We start from the raw sequence: 22,911 nt of genomic DNA on the forward strand, positions 1-22,911 counted from the left end.
TAGAGAAAGGTACATCCTTCTTATTGGTTGTGTCCATCACAACCGGTAATCTTTCAACTTTAGCAAGGAAAAATTTTGAATACTTTTCTAGATGTGCTTATCTATATTGTCTTTCACCTCAATATGACTTAGTAGTAGTTTAGATTAGATGAATACTACTTCCATAACTGTAACCCTGATATGCTCCGTAGGAGCAGGTTGGCTGGATATTTTTTTTTTAATGAATAGATAGATGCTAAGTTTTAGAGAGTAAAAAGTACAGCTAATTTCATCTGGAAATCTCAAGTAGCTTCTTATAAAACTTGCCCCTTTAGACATCTCCAAAAAGCCTTTCTAGTGTCCACAGTGTCAAGGCCTCCAACATGCCCAGACGACTAAAGCAGAATGAGGCGTCTGCACTCAACTCGGCTCCTTATGTTCTGAGAGCTGTTTTGTTTTCTTTCTTCCCTAGGCTTCTGTCATTTGCTCTGGGCAATGTGTTTTTTTTTAAGTAAAAGCAAAACAAAGCAAACACCTATAAAACCCATGCTAACAGAGAAAGTTTCACATATTACCTTTAGGTCAATAAATAAGTAGATATAATAAAATTGAAAGTGTGAAAACTACTGGAGTAGGATTTTCAAAATACAGTGTAATGTAAAGTAACTTTTTTCTTAGAAAAACAGAATTGTAAGAGAGTAAATCTATTCTTGAAAGTGCATAATATAATTTTTGTGCCAATTTATTTGGAAATGATTTCAAATATACAGAAAAACTGGCACACACAGACACACAAAAAAGAGTACAGAGTATTTTCCTTACCCAGATACAGTATTGCCCCATTTACTTTATTCTCGCCTTTCTTCCCTTCTTCCATCCAACTAATATATATCTTACTATTTTGATTCAGAGTAAATTACTGGTATACTATATACACTCGAGTAGAAGCCGACCCGAATTTCAGCTGAGGCACCTAATTTTACCACAAAAACTGCATTAAAAAATGTGCTGCAAACTCGGCTTTTGCACAAGTATATATGGTATTCTCTTCCACAACATTTCGATATGTGTTTCCTAAGAGCAAGGCTATGCATTCACATGGCCTCAAGACTGCTGCCAAAATCAGGATATTGATATGGATGTACCACTATTGCTTAATCTACTGTCCCTATTCAGATTTTGCATGTTGTCCCCAATAATACAGTATAATACAATAATATACTTTTTTAAAGAAAACTAGAGCCCCTAACAGAGATGTTGAAAGGAATATCCATCTCCACCACCTGAAAAGCTAGTATTTTTTATAAGAACAGTCAAGATATCAGAAACACTTGAAAGTTCTAACGATCTTTATAAAACTGAAAAAACAAACAAACAAACAAAACAGTGTTGGTTTTAAAATTGCACTGAATGTTTTGTTTTTCAGTGTATTTCTTTTCAAATGATCGGAGAATGTTTGCAGTTGGTAATAAATATTCAAGCACCTTGCAAATGCCCTACCAATTCTCTTTGCTGATCTGTATATGCCTGTGGGATTAGAATAGGAATGCATAATTTAAATATAAATTGCCTGATTTGCATATACAATTAGTCAAGCTGCAGCTTTGATCGTAAGCAAAAATTATTGTCCTGTATTACCACTTAAATAGAATTTTAATTCACCTTGAATATTCAAACTAAATTAGACCCTGACTGTATAGTCAGAAGGGCAGTACTTCCCTGGTGCCTGAAGTCCTTTATGATAGGGTAGGAAAGGCAGCTTTTTGCCTCCTCGTGAGGAAGATGTTGCAAGCCTTGTTTGCACTCTGTACTGATCCAATCCAGATTTTAAATGCAGATCTTAAAGCAAACAACAAAGGCTTAACGTATTTTAGCTAATACTTCCAGTCTGGATCTTGCCCTAATATCTCAGTTTACAAACTAGCAGACAGTAATGTACAGGAATGTAGTGCAGAATTAATGCTGCTAAAATGACAAAAGTCAGGACTCGGGGAGAGCTTTTGATGATCGTTAAGCCATGGACTATGGATGTGTGAAGTAAGACCTTAGAAATGAAAGAAACTTTCAGTATTTCATACATCTCTTGCATTTTTAATCTATAATAAACAGTTTTATTAGGAATTTATGTTTTTCATTGAACAGAACATTTAATTAAGGTGCTTTTTAAGCAGATGAAACAATCAAGTGCAAACACTTGAATGAAACATGTCATAATTAGTTTTAATAGAGTGTTAATTGGTACTAGGTTTGCCAAGTTAATAATTACTGCTTATTAAATTTTCAATTAATCATTGTCATTTTACTTTGAATAAAGATGAAAATTAGATAAACTAATTCAGGGGGAGGATATTTTCCCTTGTTAATTAGAACAGTTAATTTTTTTAAATGGAAATTACTTGTTTTGGTTGTCAATCTTATGTTGTCTATTAGTCAAATCTTTGCACTTTTTCCAAAGCCAAAAATGAAGAGCTAATTTAACACCTTTCAGGTTTGTAGTTAGAGCTGATTGTTTTGGCCTCTGGTGTGATTCAGTTATACTCGCCCAGGGAAACAGTAGGCTGTGCAAAACTGTTGTGTATATCTCATTAAGGAGTTGACCGTCAGCTTAAAATATGGAAATAAGATGATTTTTAGAAACTCCTATCATTTTACCTACAAAGACATCCACATTACTCAGGAAATGACTTAAGAAAAAGAAGAGCTTGATCATTGATTTCATCATTGATTTCCTTTAAAAGGTCTGCATTAACCTAATTGCTATATCAGTGGCCTTTGCACTATTGGGTTGCATTTTTAAAAGTAATTATTTTATCTCAAGCACACAATATCATTTCAACCTATAATTAATAAAATACAATTGAGATGTTTTAAATTCTTGTTCTCCTACTAAACCTCTGAAGTTTGATGACTTTTTCCATTTTCAACCCATCCCAATTTTGACGAGTCATTTTTCAAAGACGGACTACCCACACGTGGCTGGTAGTCCCCACACTTGTTTTGGACAGGGTTGATATAAAACCTCCTTTTCAAAGAATATCTCTCCTGTTTGCAAAGGTTTACATCTCCTAAGCTTCTCTACCGTGAACATCTGTGGTTCACGAGCAGCACGCTCTTGGCTCATCTGCAAACACATCTCCAACGTATCTGCGGAGCTGCCCATCTCACCTGCAACCGTGGCCACAGCGCTCAGGCAGCACCGCCATCTCATCGAAGAGCCCTGCAGAGAAAGCACTGCCTCCTTAAGAGACAGATGTTTCCAAATCTTTGCTCTTTCCTAAATGTAATTTAGTTGGGAATATACACAGCAAAGCGTGCATCAATCTAGCAGTCTGTACATGTACAATTTATTGACATTGGCCACCTATTCGAGTCGTGTAGCCGCTCTTAACCTCCTCTGAATGCTGCCTCCCTTGTTAACATAGGTTCACTGCTCTTTAAGAGTCCCTAGCTACCATTTTGAGTAGCTGATGTGTATATCTATTGTCCTCAAGGATAATGATCAACGCAGATTTTTTTAACTAGAGAAGCTAAACTATGATTCCATTTTAAGATGAGTTTGGGTGGTAATTTCTGTTTAAGGGTTAAAGATTGATCTCCCGGCAATAGTTTCAGGGATTCTTCTACCCACTGTGACCTCAGGAAGCTTAAAATCTATAAGAATTTTAAATTCTGTTCTTCCTTTTCTCACTGGTGACATAGGGGGTTACACATTGAGCTGCTAACCACCAGGTCAGCGGTTCAAAACCACCAGCCGCTCTGTGGGAGAAAGATGAGACTGTCTCTTCCTGCATAGACGTAAAGTCTCATAAACCCTAAGGGATAGTTATGCTCTGTCCTAATGGGTCACTGTGAATTGGAATCGACTCAACGGCAGTGAGGGGAGGGTGACGTCTGCATTTTTTCCCTTTCAAGATGAGTGTTTTCCCATGAATTATTTGATCAAAATGTTCAGTAATCAAAGCCAGGCAGCATCCAGTTCTGGTCCATGGCCAACGAGGCAGTTTTCCTTGGAGACACTTAACCACACATTCAATATCCTCTTTCTGGTCTTGACCCTTCCCCTACTTCTGTTGCTCCAATCGAATAGAGACCAACGGATGTACCTTGGATGGCAGCTTGGATTTTAGGACCCCAGGCACTAAGCAACCAACTAGGAAGTAATACAGATGCACTGAGCACATTATGAGGACAGTTAGCCAGATGTTCCGTGACACAATGGCCTGAACCTTAGAGCATGCCGCGAGGAGTCCGGTTGTATATAACTGGACTCAGCTGCTCCTGGGGGGATGGGTGTGTGTGGGAATGTCAGAAATATCTCTATCACACAACTGTTGACAACTCATCTGTGTGTAGGTGTGTGACTTATTGACAGCAATTGTAATCATTTCCTGTGTAATCCTACCTTTGATCAATGCAAATTTTCTAATACTCCCCTTTCTCCCACGTGTCCCTACAAACCACGAGTAATCTTTATCTCTATACATTTGGTTTTTTGTCATTTGGTAGGTGAACTGGTATAATATTATCCTGCTTATTTCATTGAGCATAAAACCTTCAAGTTCCATCAATATTGTATCATATATCAAGATCTCTTTGCTCTGAGTAGCATTCCATTGTATGTATGTACTGCAAGATGTATTTCCATTCATCTCTTAATGGTCATTTAAGATATCCCCACCTGTTGGTGGTGAGCATTTTCCCCCACATGCTTTTAGTGGTATTTGCATGTCATCTTTGATGAAATGTTTACTTAAGTCCTTTGCTCGTGTTTTGATTGGGCTATCATTTTGTTCCAAAGTCTCGGTTTTCTACATATTTTGCTTATTAGATGCTTGTCAGATATACATTTTAAAAAAAATAGACTCCTACTCAATGACTTGCTTTTTCACTTTTATTGTAAAAAAACATTTTTTTAATGAAATACTAAAATCTTTTGGAGATCTCATCTATTTGTTTTGCCCCCTTTTTGTTTGTGTTTTTGTTATTGTATTATCCAATGCTTTCTAAAGTTTATTCTTAGCAGTTTTACTGGCACATGATGCAGATATGCAGTTTGCTAGTTCAGTCACATCTACAAGAGGCTTGGCCCTTGTTGAAAGCGAAGACTGACAGCATTGCCCTGTTTCTTCTTCTTAAGGGTTCTGTGCTTTGCGTTCACAGTTAGATCCGCAATCCATTTTGAATTTGTTTTGGTGTTTGATTTGAGGCATGGATCTTATTTCATTTTTCTGCATATGGAAATTCAATTTTCCTGGCACCATGCATTAAATGCGCTCTTCTTTCCCCCATTAAATGGATTTAGCACCTTTGTCAAAAAAAAACAGTTGACTTTAGATTTATGGATATTTTTCCAGACTCTAAAGGCCATTCCATTGGTTTGTGTGTCTATTGTTACACTAGAACCAGGCTGTTTTGATTACTGTAGCTAAGTAATATGTTTTGAATCGGGAAGTGTGAGTCCTTTTATGGAATGAATTATATTTCCCCAAGTTAAGTGTTGTAAATCATGCCTCTATGCCTGCGGTATGTAATGGATAAATGTAATGGATAAGTGTAATGGATAACTGCTTGGTTAGTAACTCAAAACACTCACTGCCATCAAGTCCATAAACAGGGACTCGTAGTGACCCTATAGGACAAGGTAGGACTGCCCTTGTGGGTTTTGAGTTTGTAACTCTTTACGGGAGTAAAAAATCCCATCTTGCTCACACAGAGCGGCTAGTGCTTTCAAATGGTTGATTTTGCGGTTCCAATGGTTGGCCGTCCAACGTGTAACCACTGCACCATCGGGCTTCTCCCTTTGAGAATGTTTTGTCGTTTGGCTTCTGTAAAGCTTGCAGCCTGCGGGCAGTCTGTCCTGCTCTGTACGTTTTCTGTGGCTTTGAATCAACTCTGTGTGTGGTCATAACTTGATCTGAAAAGGCTTGTCTTCGGTATGTGACTATGAGGCCATATGTTGCGTGCAGCTCTTGAGATAGAAGAGAAATTGCGCAAGCGAGTGACAGAAGCAAAGCATCCAGAGACTTCCAAGAACGGAGAGCAAGCAAAAGAGCAATGACCTTGCTCCTAGAGCAGACAGACAGGAAAAATCCTTTCCCATTTGTTAAAGCCATCTCCCTGGGTATTCTGTTACAGCACTCAACGACGGTCAAACTTGGTACAAGAAAAGTAAGGGGCACTGTCTTACCTCTACGGTGCTTCATGTAACTCGGTATCAGTTTGGGGACCGAGTAATGGGCAGAGGCTAGTGCTATTGTAAGGTACTTCATAGTGAAAGTCTGTATTTCTTTGAAGCGACTATTGGTGAAATTATGCGCATGAAAGGCAATTCTAGAGAAGTAAGGAGAGCTATAGAGGAAGTCTCTTTTTGTCTTAGGGAATATGTACATATAGTGTCAGGAACAGGATGTGGCTAGACAGGTGAGCATACAACGTGCTCTGGTAAGGCTTTCAAAGAAAATTATGAATGCGTGATTCTACAATGCAGGAAGAGTGATGTTTTTTATGCCGTAACAAAGAATTTTTCTGAATCAGACACGTATATAGGAATAATAATTGATGAATTTGGATGTCTACTTGAGATTTCTAAGCAAGTTGATAAAGCAGCCATGGGCTTTTCCCTGAGAGCTTGTAATAAAATGAGAAATGAACTAAGTGAACTTCAGCATAAACAGTACAAAATGAAACCCACACTTAAAGATGGGTGAAATGTTGTTGTCCAAAGGACATGCCTCCCAGCATTTTCAACAAAGATGCAGCTACACAGTGTTTTGTTAAAGAGATTAAGTGTATGGGTGATGGATCGACCCACTACCATGACAGCAAACCATGGTTTAGACGGAAGGGAAGTGGTCAGGCAAAGAATGAAAGCAGAGAGAGCTGCCTGCCTTGTACATCTCTACAGGGGGGTTAGTTAGAAAAGCACCCCCGCGGGAGTAACTTGGCTAGCTGCAGAACTGTTCAGAGGAGTGCGGGAAGCAGGGGCGCCTTTGTCTCAATGTGGGGAGGTATTCTCCCCTGATGGTTTTCAAAGGAAGTTCAAACCTTGGCCTCCTGGCCTTCTGAGAGTCAGGTTTGCACTCACTCGGTTCTGAAGTATGGAACCCTCATTCTGTTTGTCCAAGAGGATAGTGGTTCTGCCTAACGCCAAGGAGGGGGGGGCGGGTTTGAAGGGGCTCACTGAGTCTGAAGCATTAGAAGAATGTGCTACCCAAAGCCAAAGGAGCGGGGTTGATGTTCCAGTGGGCTTAGCACCAGGTGTACAGTCCAGAAATGAGGACTTCCGCCCGAATCCCAAGAATACGGCGATCCTCAGAGTCTGGGGAGCAGGGTCACTGCCCAGCTGGTCTCAGAGAACAGTGGATGATTTTTTTTTAAATCATTTCATTGGGGGCTCTTACAGCTTTTATCACCATCCATCCATCCATTGTGTCAAGCACATTTAGACATATGTTGCCATCATCATTTTTAAAACATTTTCTTTCTACTTGAGCCCTTGGTATCAGCTCATCTCCCCCCCCCCCCCATGAACCCTTGATAATTTATCAAATTTTTTTCATGTCTTACAATAGCCGCTGTCTCCCTTCACCCATTTTTCTGTTGTCTGTCCCCTGGGAAGGGGTTATATGTAGATCCTTGTGATCGTTTCCCCCTCCCTCTCCTTCCCCTTCCCCTTCTGGTGTTGCTGCTGTCATTGGTCCTGAGGGGTTATCTGTCCTGGATTCCCTGTGCTTTGAACTCACATCTGTACCAATGTCCATGCTCTGGCCTAGCCAGATTTGTACGGTAGAATTGAGTTCGTAATACTGGGTGGTGGTGGTGGAAGGAAGCGTTAAAGAACTACAGAAAAATTGTATATTTCTTCGGTACTATACTGCATCCTGACTGGCTCATCTCTTCCTTGTGACCCTTCTCTGAGTGGATGGCCAGTTGTCTCCAGATGGGCTTTAGGTCTTCACTCTGCCCTCCCCCTCATTCACATTGATTTCCCTATCTTTATATATAAATTTACATATGTACATGCTGTATTCCAGAGGATGATTTTTAAGACTTGAAAGAAAAGTAAAATTTGTTCCACTAGATGTGGACTTGCAGGGTTCAAGGTATCCCCTCTCTTCTTCCAATTTCTCCCTGTAATTAAAATATCTACCACATATACTCATGTATAAGCCGAGCTTTCCAGCACATTTTAATGCAGTTTTTGTGATAAAATTAGGTGCCTTGGCTGATATTCAGGTGGGCTTATCCTTGAGTATATACGGTACCTTGTGTCTATTCCACAATTAACCTAGACTTTATAGTTTCACAAATGAAGAGGCATCTTACTTCATGATGGAATATGCCTAAAGGCTCACCCACATTTGATGCAGGTGACTGAGAAGACGAGATGAGATTTGGAGTTGATTAGATGGTTTGGGATGATATGATGGAGTGTGGTTTGCATGTAGCAATGAAATGAATTTTGGGCGGCCCCAAAGTGGCATGTTGTCGATTAAATTACGTCCCCTAGAATATATGTTGTAAATCCTCACCCCTGCGCTGGCAAATGTGGACTTCTAGCTTCCTAAACTGTAATAAAAATAAATTTCTGCCTGCTAAAACCACCCACTTGTGGTATTTCTGTCTTAACAACACTAGATAAGACAATGCTCCTACTTTGTTCTCTATAAACCTTGCATGAGTTGTTTTGGGCCTTATGCCATTCCATTTAAAACTGTGGATTGGTGTTCTATTTCTGTAAAAAAGATAGTTGAAGTTTTGATTGGCGGTGCATTGAATAGATAAGATCACTTTCTGAGTACCAATAAGATAACAATCAGTCTTCCAGTCCAATGACACGGAACATCTATCCATTTATGTAAGTCTTTCTTAATCTCAGCAACGGTTTAAAGTTTTCCTTGTATTAGTCATTCACACCCTTCGTTACATTTATTCCTACATATTTCATTCCTTCAGATGTTATTACCAATGGAATCATTTCCCTAATTTCAGTTTCAGAGTTCTCATTGTATAGAAAACCAAATTATTTTTGTTGGTTGATCTTCTATCCTATAACTTTGGTGAAGTCTTGAATAGCTCTAGAAAATTTCAAATGGACTCTTTGGAGTTTTCTAGTTATGAAATCATTCCTTATCAGAAGCATGTGCAAATGTGTGTGCTTGTGTGTGTGTTAATTTATAGTGATTGCTACAAAACACCAAATAAAAAGGAGGGGAATTTCAGCGATATAGTTTATGTATGCTTTTAATACTTTCTAAGCAAGAAAAAAGTCATTTATGTATGTAAGATCATATCATCACTTAACTTCCTTTTCAATTCATATACTTTTTATTTCTTTTCCTTGTCTTATTGTTCTGGCTAGGATCTCTAATACAATGTTGAGTGCATGTGAGACGTGAACACCCATGTCTTATTGTGAGACGCAATGGGAAAGTTCTTGATTATGTTCCACTGCAGACAGTGCATACTTTTGCTTTTTATATGTGCCCTGACTTATATTGAATTTGCTTCCTCCTAAACCTTTTTTAGAATTTTCTTCAGAAAAATGTATTGGATCTTATAAAATGGTTTTCCAGTATTCACAGAGATAATTATGCAGTTTTTGACTTTTGTTCTATTGATATGGTGTAGGATGTTGATTTTTCTAAATGTCAAACCATCCCTGTATCCCTAGAATAAATCTCAGTTGGTCATGGAATAGGACTCTTTTAACAGTCTGTTTGATTCTATTTACTTGTATTTTATTGACAGGACCTCTGGTGGCATCATTGATTGGGCTGCTAGCAACAAGGTCAGCAGTTAATAGCCACCATTTGCTCTGTGGGAGGAAGATAATGCTCTTTACTCCCATAAAAATTTATAGACTTAGAAAACCAAAGGGACAGTTCTGTCTGTCCTGTAGGGCCACTGTGAGCCGGAATTGACTCGAGAGCAGTAAGTGTGGCCTTTGGTTTTGGAATATTTTAAGGGTTTTACATCTATAATCACGAGAGATATTAGCCTGAGGTGTCTTTTCTTGTCATGCACTTGTTTGGCTTGGGCTTCAAGGTTACATTTGTTTCCTAAGATGAATTATGGAGTATTTCTCCCTTCTCTCTAGATTGAGAGATTACATAATATCATTTCGCCCCTAAATATTTGGTGTAATTCCTCAGGGAGCCATGAACTCCGAGACTCTTTGATGTTATGGAGAGGTTTTTGATCCCAAATTCACTTTTGGATCTGTTGAGACTTGCTGTTTCTTCTTGAATCAGTTTGGGTAGTTTGTGTGTGTCTAAGAATTTGTAAATTTATTTAGTTTACCAAGTTGTTGCCATTTACTTCTTCATAACACCATTTTTTCATAGCTCAAAGCCTTCTCATTGATTGTGACACCAAGTCTGCATAATTCTCCTTGTTTTCCTTCGGTCGATTCTAATGTTCCTGCTTTCATGTTGTACTTTGGTTATTTGCATCTTTTCTATTCTTTTGTTTGTGAGTCTAGCTAAAGGTTTGTCAGTTTTATTGACCTTTTCAAAGAATTAGCTTACAGTTTTATTGATTTTCTTTTTCTTTATTTTCATTTGCTTCTCTACAGATTATCATTATTTCCTTTCTTCTGGTTATTTCACCCTTAGTTTGTTCTCCTCTGTTTGCGGAGGTTGTCGAGTTGGGCTGTTAATTTAAGATTTTTCTTCTCTTTCTATGTAGGCACGTATTGCTAGAAGTTTCCTTAAGCACTGTATTTAATAAGTTTTGTTATGTTTTCATTTTCATTTGACTCAGAACTTTGTGATTTCTCGCCTGATTGTTTTTCTTCAACCTATTGGTAGTTAAATAACGTGATATTTAATTTTAATATTTTTCGGCATTTTTTGTTGTTACTGATATTTAGCTCCACTCCATTTTTTTCAAATAATTTTTTTTTATAAAATCACTACATAGTTAAATCACTTTTAAAGAGAGGGGTATATATCATCACAATCGGTTCCAGTGTATCTTCCCCCTCTGCATTTGTTATTTCCCCAATTCCCCTCAAGCCCCCCAACAATAAAATATTACATCAGTAATATTTGACCCTATGTATCCACTCCTTCTGTGTTTCATAAACTGTGAAACATACAGAATCAATAAAAGCAAAACGGGGAAAAATTAAAAAGAAGAAAGAAAGAAAAGACCACAAGCAATAATAAAATAAACCAGAAAGAAATTTCCTGCCATGGAACAAGCAAGAAAATTTTAAACCTAGACCAAATTCAGGATGGATCGAGAGGAGGGAGGTCAACTGGCCAGCTCTCATGATACCATAGTTCCATCCACCCAGTCAAGTTTACAACACTCTCTGTCTGATAGCAAAGCTGTTTGTGCCCTTTGTCTGCGATCAGAGTCACCCTCATTCCTGAAAAATAATTTCACTGGGAATATCATTCTTGGTCGACAGTTTTGTCATTGTCATTGTTGGTTTAGTTTCTTTCAGCACTTTCTTCCATTGCTTTCTGGCCTTAAATGTTTCCAATGAAGAATCAGAATTTAATCTTACTGGGGATCCTTTGCATGTGACTGGTTCCTCTCTTTCATTTATTTCAGAATGCTCTCTTTCTCTTTCATTTTTAAGAGCCTAACTATGATGTGTTTCAGTGTTGGTCACGTTGCGTTTATCCTGCTGACAGGCCTTTGACCTTTTTTATTTGTAAATGTATTTTTCTGTGTTAGATTAGGGAAGTGGGGGGCATTATTTCTTAAAACATCTTTTCTGTTCCTTTTTCCCATCTCCTCCTGGGATTCCATTGATGCGTGTGTTAGGTCTCATGTTATCCCATAATTACATTAAACTGTGCTCAGCCTTGAATATCCATTCTGAATGCTCTCTAGGGTCTATACATTTAACTTTCTTATTTTTTAATTTTCGGATTCGTCCATATATTTCTTTTAGCTTTGTGTGTTTTCCCTTAGTTCCATCACCCATCCCCCACCCCGCCCATTGCTGATCCCTGGATGCACGCACACATCTTTCATGTGGGTTTACATGAGCCGCTGTTTCCCCTCTTCTTTACGTGGGGGAGGGGGAGGGGCGGTGTGTTGTAGCCTAGGAATTTTGCTGGTGTTAACTTTCTCACTTCCCCAGTACTCACCTCCATTGCTTTCGGAAGGAAACTTAGGTGGAAGCTCTTTGCAACTTGCTTGCTATTTCTTCTCCCTCTTTTTGATAGTTTTTCTCTTTACATGATTTAACTGATAGTTGAAAGTTTCAGATCCTGTTTTTCAGTCTTCTGTTTTTCCCAATCACAATTTGTTTGAATACGCTTTGTACAACGGATTCATGGGTATTACCACGGAGGCGAGATATTTGGTACTCATCAGCATATCCACCAGGGGGTGCAGTCTCCTCTTTCTGATTGCTGCATCCATCCCTTCTGTTTCCGCAATTCTCTTTTCAGTCAGAAAATGTCCACCCAGCTAACCACTTTTATGGTTCCATTCAGGACTCCCTTCCTGCTTTTTGTGGACTACTTACACTTGAGCTGGTATTCAGAAGCACAGGCAGCTTGCCCTCTGTGTCAGGAAGAAGAGGGGCTGGCCCTCCCTAGATTGATCTGTCTCCTTTGTTTCACTGCCCTAATGGCCATGCGGTGTTGGGAAAGCCATTTTCTCTTAGGTGAACTACCTCCTGCATCCACTGGGGGGACCTTCAGTTGGCATTTATGTCAGTTCAGCAGCCAACAGGTAATGGTTGTGAGAGGGAACGTCACATTCTACACACCCCCTGTCCCCCAGGAGGTCTAATTAGCCTCTGTCAGCCCCGCCTAGAGCGCGGGGTGGGGGGTAGGGGTGGGGTGGGGGGCTAGCGATGGCTGTAGCCTCCACTAAAGATGCCTGCTTCCTGGCACACAGTAGGAGCTTCAGCCAACCGTCCTCAACATGGCTCAAAGGGGAAGCAGACAGACCGGAACCAACTCCCGGGAAGGTCTGTGCTCTTGGTTCCGGGGCAGATTCTACAGCATGCCTCTTCTATACCAATTCTTAGAAGGTTTACATTGGGCAGTGTCTGGGTGAGGCACTCCTGGGCACACTCTAAATGACTCCCCAGGGAGCTCTATGATACGGCTTTTAGGACAGAATCCTGGGGTCCTGTCTCTCTGTATAGGTTGTGGTTACGGAAATGGGCTCTTTTGCTGGAACACTAACATAGTTCACAGCAGGCAGCAGCCTGTGTAGCTGGAGGGAGGGGTGGGAGTGGGGGGGAGATGGGCATAGGAAGGCAGTGATGGGGATTGTAGGAAAACCAATTTTCCTCTCATATACGACTTGTTGATTTTTTTTGTCTGCTCCCTGAGGGAGAGTCTCTCAGTCAAGCACCATTTCCTTGCATTTCTTGTTCTGCAAGAAACGTCAAAATGGTTGTAGAAAAAGAGAATGAAAGGAAAATGGGATTTTTTTCATGAATGTTTAAAGTCCCTTAAATTGGACCCGACAAGTATTTATCTGCTATTTTCCCAGAATGTATACGGCATTTTTACCAGCAAACTTACTACTTGCACTTATATATGTGTATGTCAGTAATGTGTGTCTGTGTAAAAGTAATTCTCTTGCACATCTTTCCTGTTCACCCACGCACGTCCTCTGTTAACCTGCACAACATCAGGACACGCTCCTTTCTCTGTGTGTCTCTACTATCAAGCAGGTTTCTTGTGGGTTTTTCTGTCCTAAACTGTTCAGTCTAATCACAGAAAGATTTCTGGATGTGGTGGAACAGTAGGAAATTAATTGACTATTTTAAAATTATTCCAAAAGTAGTTTTAAAGGGAAAACAACACCCTCCATCTTTTGTTTTACTAATTGAGTTCCAAAATCCGTTAGCTTTTTCATTCCGCAAGAATTGTCAGATAATTTGGATAGGAGTCGCCTGCGTTTTTTACAGAGCTCTCTTTGGGTGCCCCAGATCCTGAGCTAACAGTGTGGTGTTTTCTCTTCCGATTCGGCCTGGCTGGCGCGCAGAGGAGGCCGTCAATGAGGTGAAGCGCCAGGCGATGACGGAGCTGCAGAAGGCCGTGTCCGAGGCAGAGCGGAAAGCCCACGACATGATCACAACAGAGCGAGCCAAGATGGAGCGAACGGTGGCCGAGGCCAAGAGGCAGGCAGCGGAGGATGCCCTTGCGGTCATTAATCAGCAGGAGGATTCAAGCGAGGTAAGGAGCTCCCTGGGCCATCCGCCTTGAAGAAGGCTGTTTCCACACAGACTCTCTCTGTTCATGGAGAGGATTATAGGAAAAAGGGATACTATACTTATTGTATATTCCCCAGAACCCTTGGGGAATACATTTTAGAATACATTGGGATTGACTAAAAGGTGATCAGATAATGTTTCTTAATGAAGGAAAAGCAGCTAAGAAAGAATTGGATTTTAATATGTTTGGTGGGTAATAGGTTAAAGTGAAATCTTTAATAGCTTTCCAACAATATTTAGAGGCCGAAATCAGTGTGAACCTGTGTGTGTGTTCATGCGTGTGTGCTAGCATGTCAGTGCTAGCGTAGAGATATGATTTCCACTTAGTAGAAGGGATTTCATACAGATTGTGGGTTCGGTGTAGATTATAACTTCCAAAGCAAAGACATTTGTATACGCAGCGATGGAAGCAGTTCCTTCGTCTAGTGCTAAAGGCACATTTGTTTCAATGCAATATTTCCAAGAGATTGTGTGTAGAAGACTTTTAATGGTCATGGCCCAGCTTACCGTTGCTGTCAGAGATATTGCTTAGTTTTATTCCAACATGATAACTGAGACGCAGGTGTGTGCAGGTCTGCACATGCATAACCAGAACACAGTACATAGGAGAATGCATTAAAAATATAGCTCATAAATTCAAAGCAGTATAGGAATGGCCCATCCTAAGTAAGATCCCACCAGAATCTCTTTACCCCCAAGAGAAAGGGTTCCCGTGAACAAGTCACACCAAGCTGACCTAGCCAAGTGTGGACCGAGGACTGATACATCCATGATCTACCATCATGCAGAGCTGTAATTTGTGAGAAAGAGTGAGGATTTAATTTGAACCAGGCTTCCTCGCAGATGAAAGACCCTGCGGGAATCGCTAGATGCCCAGAGTTTCTGTGTAATGTGAAGCAGATGAATAACAAGGGGACAAACGGGATTGATTTTCAACATTTGAAAGTTTCTAGGAAAACAGGGACAAAGGGAAGTTTATCTACCCTTTAACTGCTGGCTTTTCCATTGCTGGATTAAACTAGACATAAATTCAATTTTATTGGCATCTTGCAACTTAGATATTTAAGGAACTTGTATGTTTGCATGTTTTTTTAATTAAAAAGATATTTTGTTGTTAACATCTTTTGAACTTGACTTGCTTTATTTTGAATTTACTGTGAGGCACAGTAGTTGTCACCATTAAACCATTATTATTTTTCACATGAACGTTTTACTGTAAGTGTTTTGCAGGTCACTTAATTCCAAAGATAAGTATGATGGAAGGAACTGTGAATGAACTCACTGTAGCTGTGCTTCTGCCAGTTATGTGCTGTACTCCGTAAGGTCTTTCAGCATCCGTGCCTCTATTTCTAGGGTCTTTGCAGAAAATCTGTGTCAGAATATAGTGCATCAAAGTGGAGGGATGATAGGTGGTAGATATGAATATGTGCTAGATAATGAAATCATGTGTGAGTAATTGACTATAGTAATTGTTATTCTTTTTTTTCTTTTTGACTCCTTTGGGGGTCAATTTTTCAATATAGTTGACTTGAATATAGCTTTCCATGACACTTGTCCAAGAATTTTAAAGCTGACTGTGTCAGAGGAAAGTTTTTTGGAATTCAGCAGGCCAAGTTGAATTCCTGGTCCCATCTCTCATACATTGGATCACCTTGAGGGAGCCACTAAACCCTAAAAAGCTGTCATTTGGTCATGAATGAATGGTCCAGTTGATCGACAGAGAAGATAATGCAGTTATACTTCTTAGTCTGTATTTTTACATTCTAGCAGTTTTGTTGAAAAATAGTCTGTATTTTTACATTCTAGCAGTTATATGCCCTTTGACAGTTAAGATCAGCATGCCATTTTGTCGTATGAATTTTATGACTTTTGTTTTCATCTCCTTAGGGGGGAAAAAAAGAGAGGGAGGTTTTCCCATCCTGATAATGGTTTGAGTGGGAAAAAAAATCCCCCAAAACATATATGCTCCTTATATGTGAGATTTTAAAACTATACTCAGATAATAATGGGCATTCTAAAACCCATGTGTATGACATGCCCAAGGAAGTCTATTTAACATATGTAACTGTACATTACTCATACAATTTCACTAATCCATTATAGGTCCTCTATTCCCTTTAGGGGTGGTGCCAGAGGGGCCGCTGGTAAATGAGGTAGATGTGTTCCCTGCCTTCTTGTAGACTACAATGTAGCAGAGCAATCAAATGACTAAGCACTTGATGGGCCTCACAGTAAAGTTTGGCTTGAAGCCTTCTAGCGAAGGTTTTTTTTGTTTGTTTGTTTTTCCATATATGATACTTCGGGCTAATCACAAACTGGTCAGGAGCTTCCAAAAGTAGCCCCAAGACTCAGTACTGTCTCCTCTTCCAAGGAGCAGGTCCATGCTCTCACGGGGGAAGAAGAGGGAGGTGGGGAGGAAAACCCTTGCTGGGCTTTACCTGGGAAGCAGGGTGTGTCTTTGGGAATGTCATTCAGAGTGCGGTATGAAGAGAGAGATTAGCGGAAGCAAGAAGGAACGGTCAGTTCAGTTCATGGTGGTTGTAGGAGGTAATGCCACTGAGTATGGAGAACACTGGCTATCTGGCTGGATGCTTATGAGATACAATTGCTAAACTTGGCGACTGGACTGACTAGCTGTAAGGAAAGAGAGAGGCTTTTCAGTGCATATCAGATAACCTTATTGAAACAAAACCGCAGTGACTTTATGGCTTCACTCTGCCCAAGGGCAATGTGGGGGCATTGAAGAGACGCAACCCTAATTCATTTCTTACGTATAAACCATCAGTAATTAAGATATTTAAAGGCTCAAGTCAATTACTTACTACAACTAGACAGACACAGACACAGCTTTTCTGTGGACAGGGAAATAAATAAAGGCGCAAAGGCTTAAATAGATCATTAAGTTGAATGGGAAAACCGGTGTAGCACACTGTAGTCTACAGACTTCTAAAAGACAGGAGGCAGGTGACCATGAATCCTAGTGTGAGGGGGACAGTCCTAATGCATGCCTTTGGCTCTTATGTAGTTATGAAGTGTCTCCTTTCACTGTCAAGTCTTGGTTTGGGTAATAAACTAGAAGGCTCTCTCAGTGAAAGCCATGTTCATTGGTTTAGATGACTTTCCATTGCCCGGAGAGCTCAGATACACATAGGTATATGGGGAAAATCCAAGAAGAGGGCTCAGGAGACCTGAAGTTAGACCCCAGCTAATCACCACTTTCAGGGGCCCCTGAGCAATTCATTTCAGTCTCTTCTTTGCCATTTCCTAAGGGCGGGATGTTATTTACTAACCACCTAGGATGATTTAGAAGATTTCTTTTAAATCACTGTTTTAATATGGAGGGGGGGCTATAATGCAACAGATTTTATGATCTGCTTACATGTCTCACAGTCCTTCATCACAGGCTACCAAATGCGTCCTCCTTTGCCTCCATTATTTGGAACCACTTCCTTTGCTGCGCATCGCTATCCTTTCCCCATGTAAATCATGTGTTTTGTGTAACCTGAATATTTTAAAATATGTAGATAATATAAGTGTACAAATTATTATTTTATCTCTCCCCTTCATATCATGTTTAGAAGGAAGCTGGACTTGGTACTTAAGAAGACTAAACTTATAGGGCCAGCTGTGCTGTTTATTTGCTTCTTCTTCTAAGCTCGATTTATTTGTTGGTTTTTTTCTTTTTTTAATCATTTTATTGGGAGCTCATATAATTCTTATCAGAATCCATACATACATCCATTGTGTCAAGCACATTTGTACATTTGCTGCCATCATCATTCTCAAAACATTTGCTTTCTGCTTGAGCACTTGATATCAGCTCCTCATTTTCCCCCTCCCTGCCCACTCCCTCTTCCCTCATGAGCCCTTGATAATTTATAAATTATTATTATTTTGTCAAGTCTTACACTGTCCAATGTCTCCTTGTACCCACTTTTCTGTTGTCCATCCCCCAGGGAGGAGGTTATATGTATATCCTTATAATCGGTTCCCCCTTTCTACCCTACCTTCCCTCCACCCTTCAGGTATCGCCACTCTCACCACTGGTCCTGAAGGGGTCACCTGTCCTGGATTCCCTGTGCTTCCAGTTCCTGTCTGTACCAGTGTACATCCTCCGGTCCAGCCGGATTTGTTGGTTGGTTCTTGAGAATACAGATAACTCCTTAGTTCTTTTTTTCTATAATTTGGAACTCAGCTCTCTTCTTTTTCAGTTTTCATGCCTGGAAAATGAAGTTTATATACTTATTCAACTTTGGATAAAAAAAAGTGATTCTGGAAAGTAGACAGCGAAGGATGGAAAAGTTTCAGCAAGAAGAGAGAAGAGTTGGAAAATACCCAGAGAAAGCAGGACAAGATGTGGAGGCAGAGTAGCACCCTGTGGTTCTCTGTGACTCACCTGAGTCACTTAGCCTCTACTCCAAGGCACTTGGAAGATTCAAATGGGATGTCCTCTGCAAGGACAGGCCAGTTGTGTATATCGGGACTTCCCCTCAGCACATTGGCATCTCCGGTCAGCATAGTTTTGGGGATATCATGGAGTTAATTCTTCCTGATATAAAATAAGATGATCTACCATGAATAGTTTGCCTTCACCGGGTTCACTGTACTTTATTGCATTCCGTCCTCGGGTCCATTATGACAGACAGATAGTCTTGTTTTCCTTGCATCTTGGAGGGCTTTGCTAATTTAGTAAAGAGCTTCTGTCCTCGAGGCCTTATCCTTTATAACCACACAATAGCGGTGTGTTTGTTTTCCCCCTGGTTGTGTGTTAGTACAGCTATTTCCTTATTCTACTTCCGTTAGATTATATATGCCTAGTGCTCTAATTTTCCTTGGATTTAAGGACTCTCAATTGGTGTCATTAGCAGCAATTACACTGGACATGGGCAGATACCTAAGCAGCATCATAGTTCATGTACATTCTTTTTTATAAGGTGACGATCTCTCTTCACCAAGAGTGCTATATCATTCATGTAAATGAAAAGCAGTCCCCAAATCTTGCCATCTCAATCTATTTGAATTGCTTTGTGTTCATTTCTAGTTTCTATCTGTATACATATTGGGGAAGGGAGTCATAAAATTCAATAAGAAAATGGGATTGAAAGATAGTAGAATTTTTCCAAGAACTCTTTGAAGCCTCCACATTTTGTTCACTTTCAAATGAATGCGCCCAGGTTGGGATCCCTTGAGGTGAATTGTATGCTTATAATAAATAATAGAAGCAAATGATTAAAGATGGGCATAAACACCAGAATAATCATTACAGAACTATTTTCATTACGAGTTTTTATTCTTACCCACCAAAACTAGGTCCCCCAGGTTAAAATTTCCAAGTCGTTTCTACATAGGTGAGGATCTGCACAGGTTGCCTAAACTGTGGGCAGTTTGTGGCATTGAGTAGCAACATGGGTTGAAATAGTCTTGAAACATTGCAAGGCTTAACCTTGCTAGTCTTTCGACATTGCTGGCGGCTGCGAGAGTCTGGGAGTTGGGGACAGCCATTCCAAAAGCTTCGTCTTCATTACTCCTTCTGGAATTAATAGAGCCATTCCCAAAAGGTGCAATGTCACCTTGTAGACTCAATAGAATGTAGTTACCACATGGTGGCCCCACGACACAGGTCCTCGCAAGTCAGACCATACAGTTGATCCGGAGGAACTTTGAGCTTCCTGGGCAACCTACAGAGCGGTATCCCCAGAAGTTCCTGGTTCACTCAGTGGCGCCCACTGTTCCGGCTCCGGAGAGATGCGTGGTGGAGTAGAGGGTGATGGGTGATCTTGAGCTCTTCGGCTCTGAGAGCTTTGCTTTTCTAGCCTGCAAGATGGAGAGAACACTTATGCGACCGACTTCAAAAAGTAGTTGAGAGGAGGAAAACAGACAAGTAGATATCTTTTATTCAAGAACTTTATGTTATAAATGAAAATTTTAATATGTGCATACCAAAGTAAGAGAAAGGGAGGAAGTGAAGAAAACCTCTTTATAGGGCTCAGGCAGGAAGGGCCCTACTGGAATCTCAGTGGTATTCCTGAGATTGGCAAGAGAGACTCGGGAGGGCACGTCTGTGGGCTCTGGTGTATGGTTGCAGGACCCAAGGGTAGAGACCTTCCAAAACACAAGGTCTTGGGCCCGAGTGTTGCCCAGGTTTGGAATACATCCCACCAGAGGGCAAGTATAGGGATACTGAGCTAGTTGACCCAGTTAAGCTCACTTAACTCGCCAAGCAGCGGAAAATAAGAACCTGCGGTCCAAGATGGAACTGAAGGCTGGTAATTCAAGTTCAAGAGTTATTTTCTAACAAGGAATGCCTTTGAAATGATGAAATCTGTTAAGAGAGGATCAGAGCAAAAGTTGTTTTTGTTTGTTTGTTTGTATGTTTTGTGAGTGTCAGCCTAAGATGTGCCTTATTTGAAGAGAAATGAACAATCCGGGTAAGAAGGACTGAAGGGAATTTATCAAAGATGAATGGGGAAGTGGCTAGTCACCTTGACTCTTCAGAGAAAGCAATGAAAATTGTCTCTTCTTTGGGAGTTTCCCTAACTCCCTGATAAGTGTACTCTCTAATTCCTGCCACAGTGGGCTCTATGAAAAAGAATATTTGATTTGCTGTCCAAAGACCCAAGTGGATCACATCGTGGCTCTGCAATGACCTATCGGTGTGAATTGAAGACATCATTTAAAGGCCTTTGTTTCCTTAGCCCCCAAATATATACAAAAGTGGCTTTAAACTGTAGAGCTCATGCAGAGATAATTGTTATCTATTGTGAATTTGAGCCAATATGTTGTTCTCCATAGAGCTCTTGACATTCTGGGGATTTAGTTATAATTATTCTTCTTAAGTCAATTGATCATCAATTGTGTATGAATGTTAATGGAGAATTAAAGGGCAGGTGCAACCCGGAGAAACTTAAAGTAATTCATGAGCAAGTATCTTGTCTCTCAGAAGGAAGAAGGAGAAGGGTTACCCCTGGCCAGCGGAGGCAGAGAGACCATTCTCTGCGCTGCTACAAAAGCATGAAAGGTGGCATGTTCTTAGAGAGGAGGGAACTGCTGTTGTGAGATTCCTAACAAAACCATACTCACAGCCACCGAGTCAGTACTGACTCGCAGAGACCCGACAGAGTAGGAGAGAGCAGGGTCTCTGAGACTGTGACTGTGACTGAGAGAGGAGCACGTCTGGCCTTTCCCCGATGGGGCGCTGGGGATTCCAGCGACTGACCTTGCAGTCACAGGCCAACACGGCAGCCACCACACCCGGGGCCCTGGTTAGACGGTGCTAGAAACCTGTGAGATTGCCTTCTTGGCATTCAGCAGTTGTAAGACACTGTCACGTGTATTTCCATGAGTGTATTTGGCAATAGTGTTGTGTTCACGGTCTCGTTTCTCAACTGATTCGCGGCCTCACTTTGGTCAACTGGATTTAGTCAATTGATCTAAAAGAATGACCATCCTCTTTCTGTCAAAAGCTGGGAATAATATAATGAAGAAAGAACATAAAGTACCATGAACTTGGGAATGAAATTTGCTGTGAAATGCCGCTCTTCGAGCATTCTTAATATGCCACCGTGATTCATTTACTAGTGTAGTATTGTGGAGGACTGAAAGGAATGATCAAGTACTACTAATTTTTTCAGAGAATGCATATAAAAACCCAAAACTGAAAAATGTAAAATTAGATTAAACCATTGCCTGCCACTATCCTTGTCCTTATGGATAGACACCGAGGTGGTATAGACCTTTATGTGTAGCAGGAAGCACAGAAACTTTCTCAAATTGGATAACTCACAAGATTTTGCCCACAACCCCACCCCTCCTCCGCTTGTGACTATAATCCAAAGGTCAGTGGTTTGAACCTTAACACTGCTCTGCAGAAGTAAGATGAGGCACTGTGTTTCCATTAGGATGTATTGCCACGGAAATCCTGTGGGGCAGGTCTACTTTGTCCGATAGGAATTTGCTCTGAACTTGCTGACAGTGGGTGTAGTTTGGGGTTTAGGAGCTGGGTGTTGTAGATCACGTGTCCCTTTGGCAGGTGTGGATTAGGCCACAGTAAATTCAGGTCCGTCCAGAAAAGTCTATGAATAGAAATGGCCTTTTTCTGAATGCAATGAGGTTTAGATTTTTTAAAATGCACTTTGGAGTTTTCTGTTGGTTAGACACGTACCTATTCCTTGCAATGCAGTGCTACGGGCCACAAAGATGAGCCTCTGCTGTCCTCCCCCGCAGCCCCAAGCAGATCCTTTGAATTGCTCTGAGTGTCCCTTGCTGCAGCTGAAGATTGTTTCTCCTGCAGTGGAGTGTGGTCAACCAATGGGCTCTACCCATTTGGGTTGGCTTGAGGGCCACAACGAGCTAGAATCTCACAATTCGGGATCAAAACCCGGGAACGCCAGGCAAGAAGCCTCAATCCCCAGCAGCTCCACGATCCGCAACATCTGCTTCTAGCTCTGGCGCAATTCCACCTTTTTATTTGTAACATTGTTCCCATCTTTGAAAACACTTTAAAAACTAAAGAAGTCCCCATTCTCTCTCTTTTTCCACTCCCCAACACATGCATTTGTAATTACCTGGTTTAGTCTGTGTGTTTAATCAGTTTAAATGGAGAATTCTGTGTACATCTGATTTCAATCTGAAGGAGCCATTGAGTACTGGGCAGTTAACCACCCTGCGTCTGCCAAAACGTGCTTCTGCCAACAAAGGGATAGGAGTCTCACCAGGGCATTTCCGAAAGA

The 22,911-nt window shown here is 40.7% G+C and overlaps 1 protein-coding gene across 4 annotated transcripts in view; it reads left to right on the top strand.

Annotated features, from left to right (window-relative positions):
* RUNX1T1 (RUNX1 partner transcriptional co-repressor 1) overlaps window positions 1–22,911 on the top strand; it is a 220,105-nt gene that overhangs the window by 189,354 nt on the left and 7,840 nt on the right. For all 4 annotated transcript variants that reach the window (XM_075549498.1, XM_075549499.1, XM_075549497.1 and 1 more), the window contains one exon: window positions 13,954–14,144. In XM_075549498.1, the coding sequence (XP_075405613.1) occupies window positions 13,954–14,144 (191 nt within the window). The remainder of the gene's footprint in view (window positions 1–13,953; window positions 14,145–22,911) is intronic.

Source organism: Tenrec ecaudatus, chromosome 5 (genome assembly GCF_050624435.1).
Source record: "Tenrec ecaudatus isolate mTenEca1 chromosome 5, mTenEca1.hap1, whole genome shotgun sequence".
Lineage (NCBI taxonomy): Eukaryota > Metazoa > Chordata > Mammalia > Afrosoricida > Tenrecidae > Tenrec > Tenrec ecaudatus.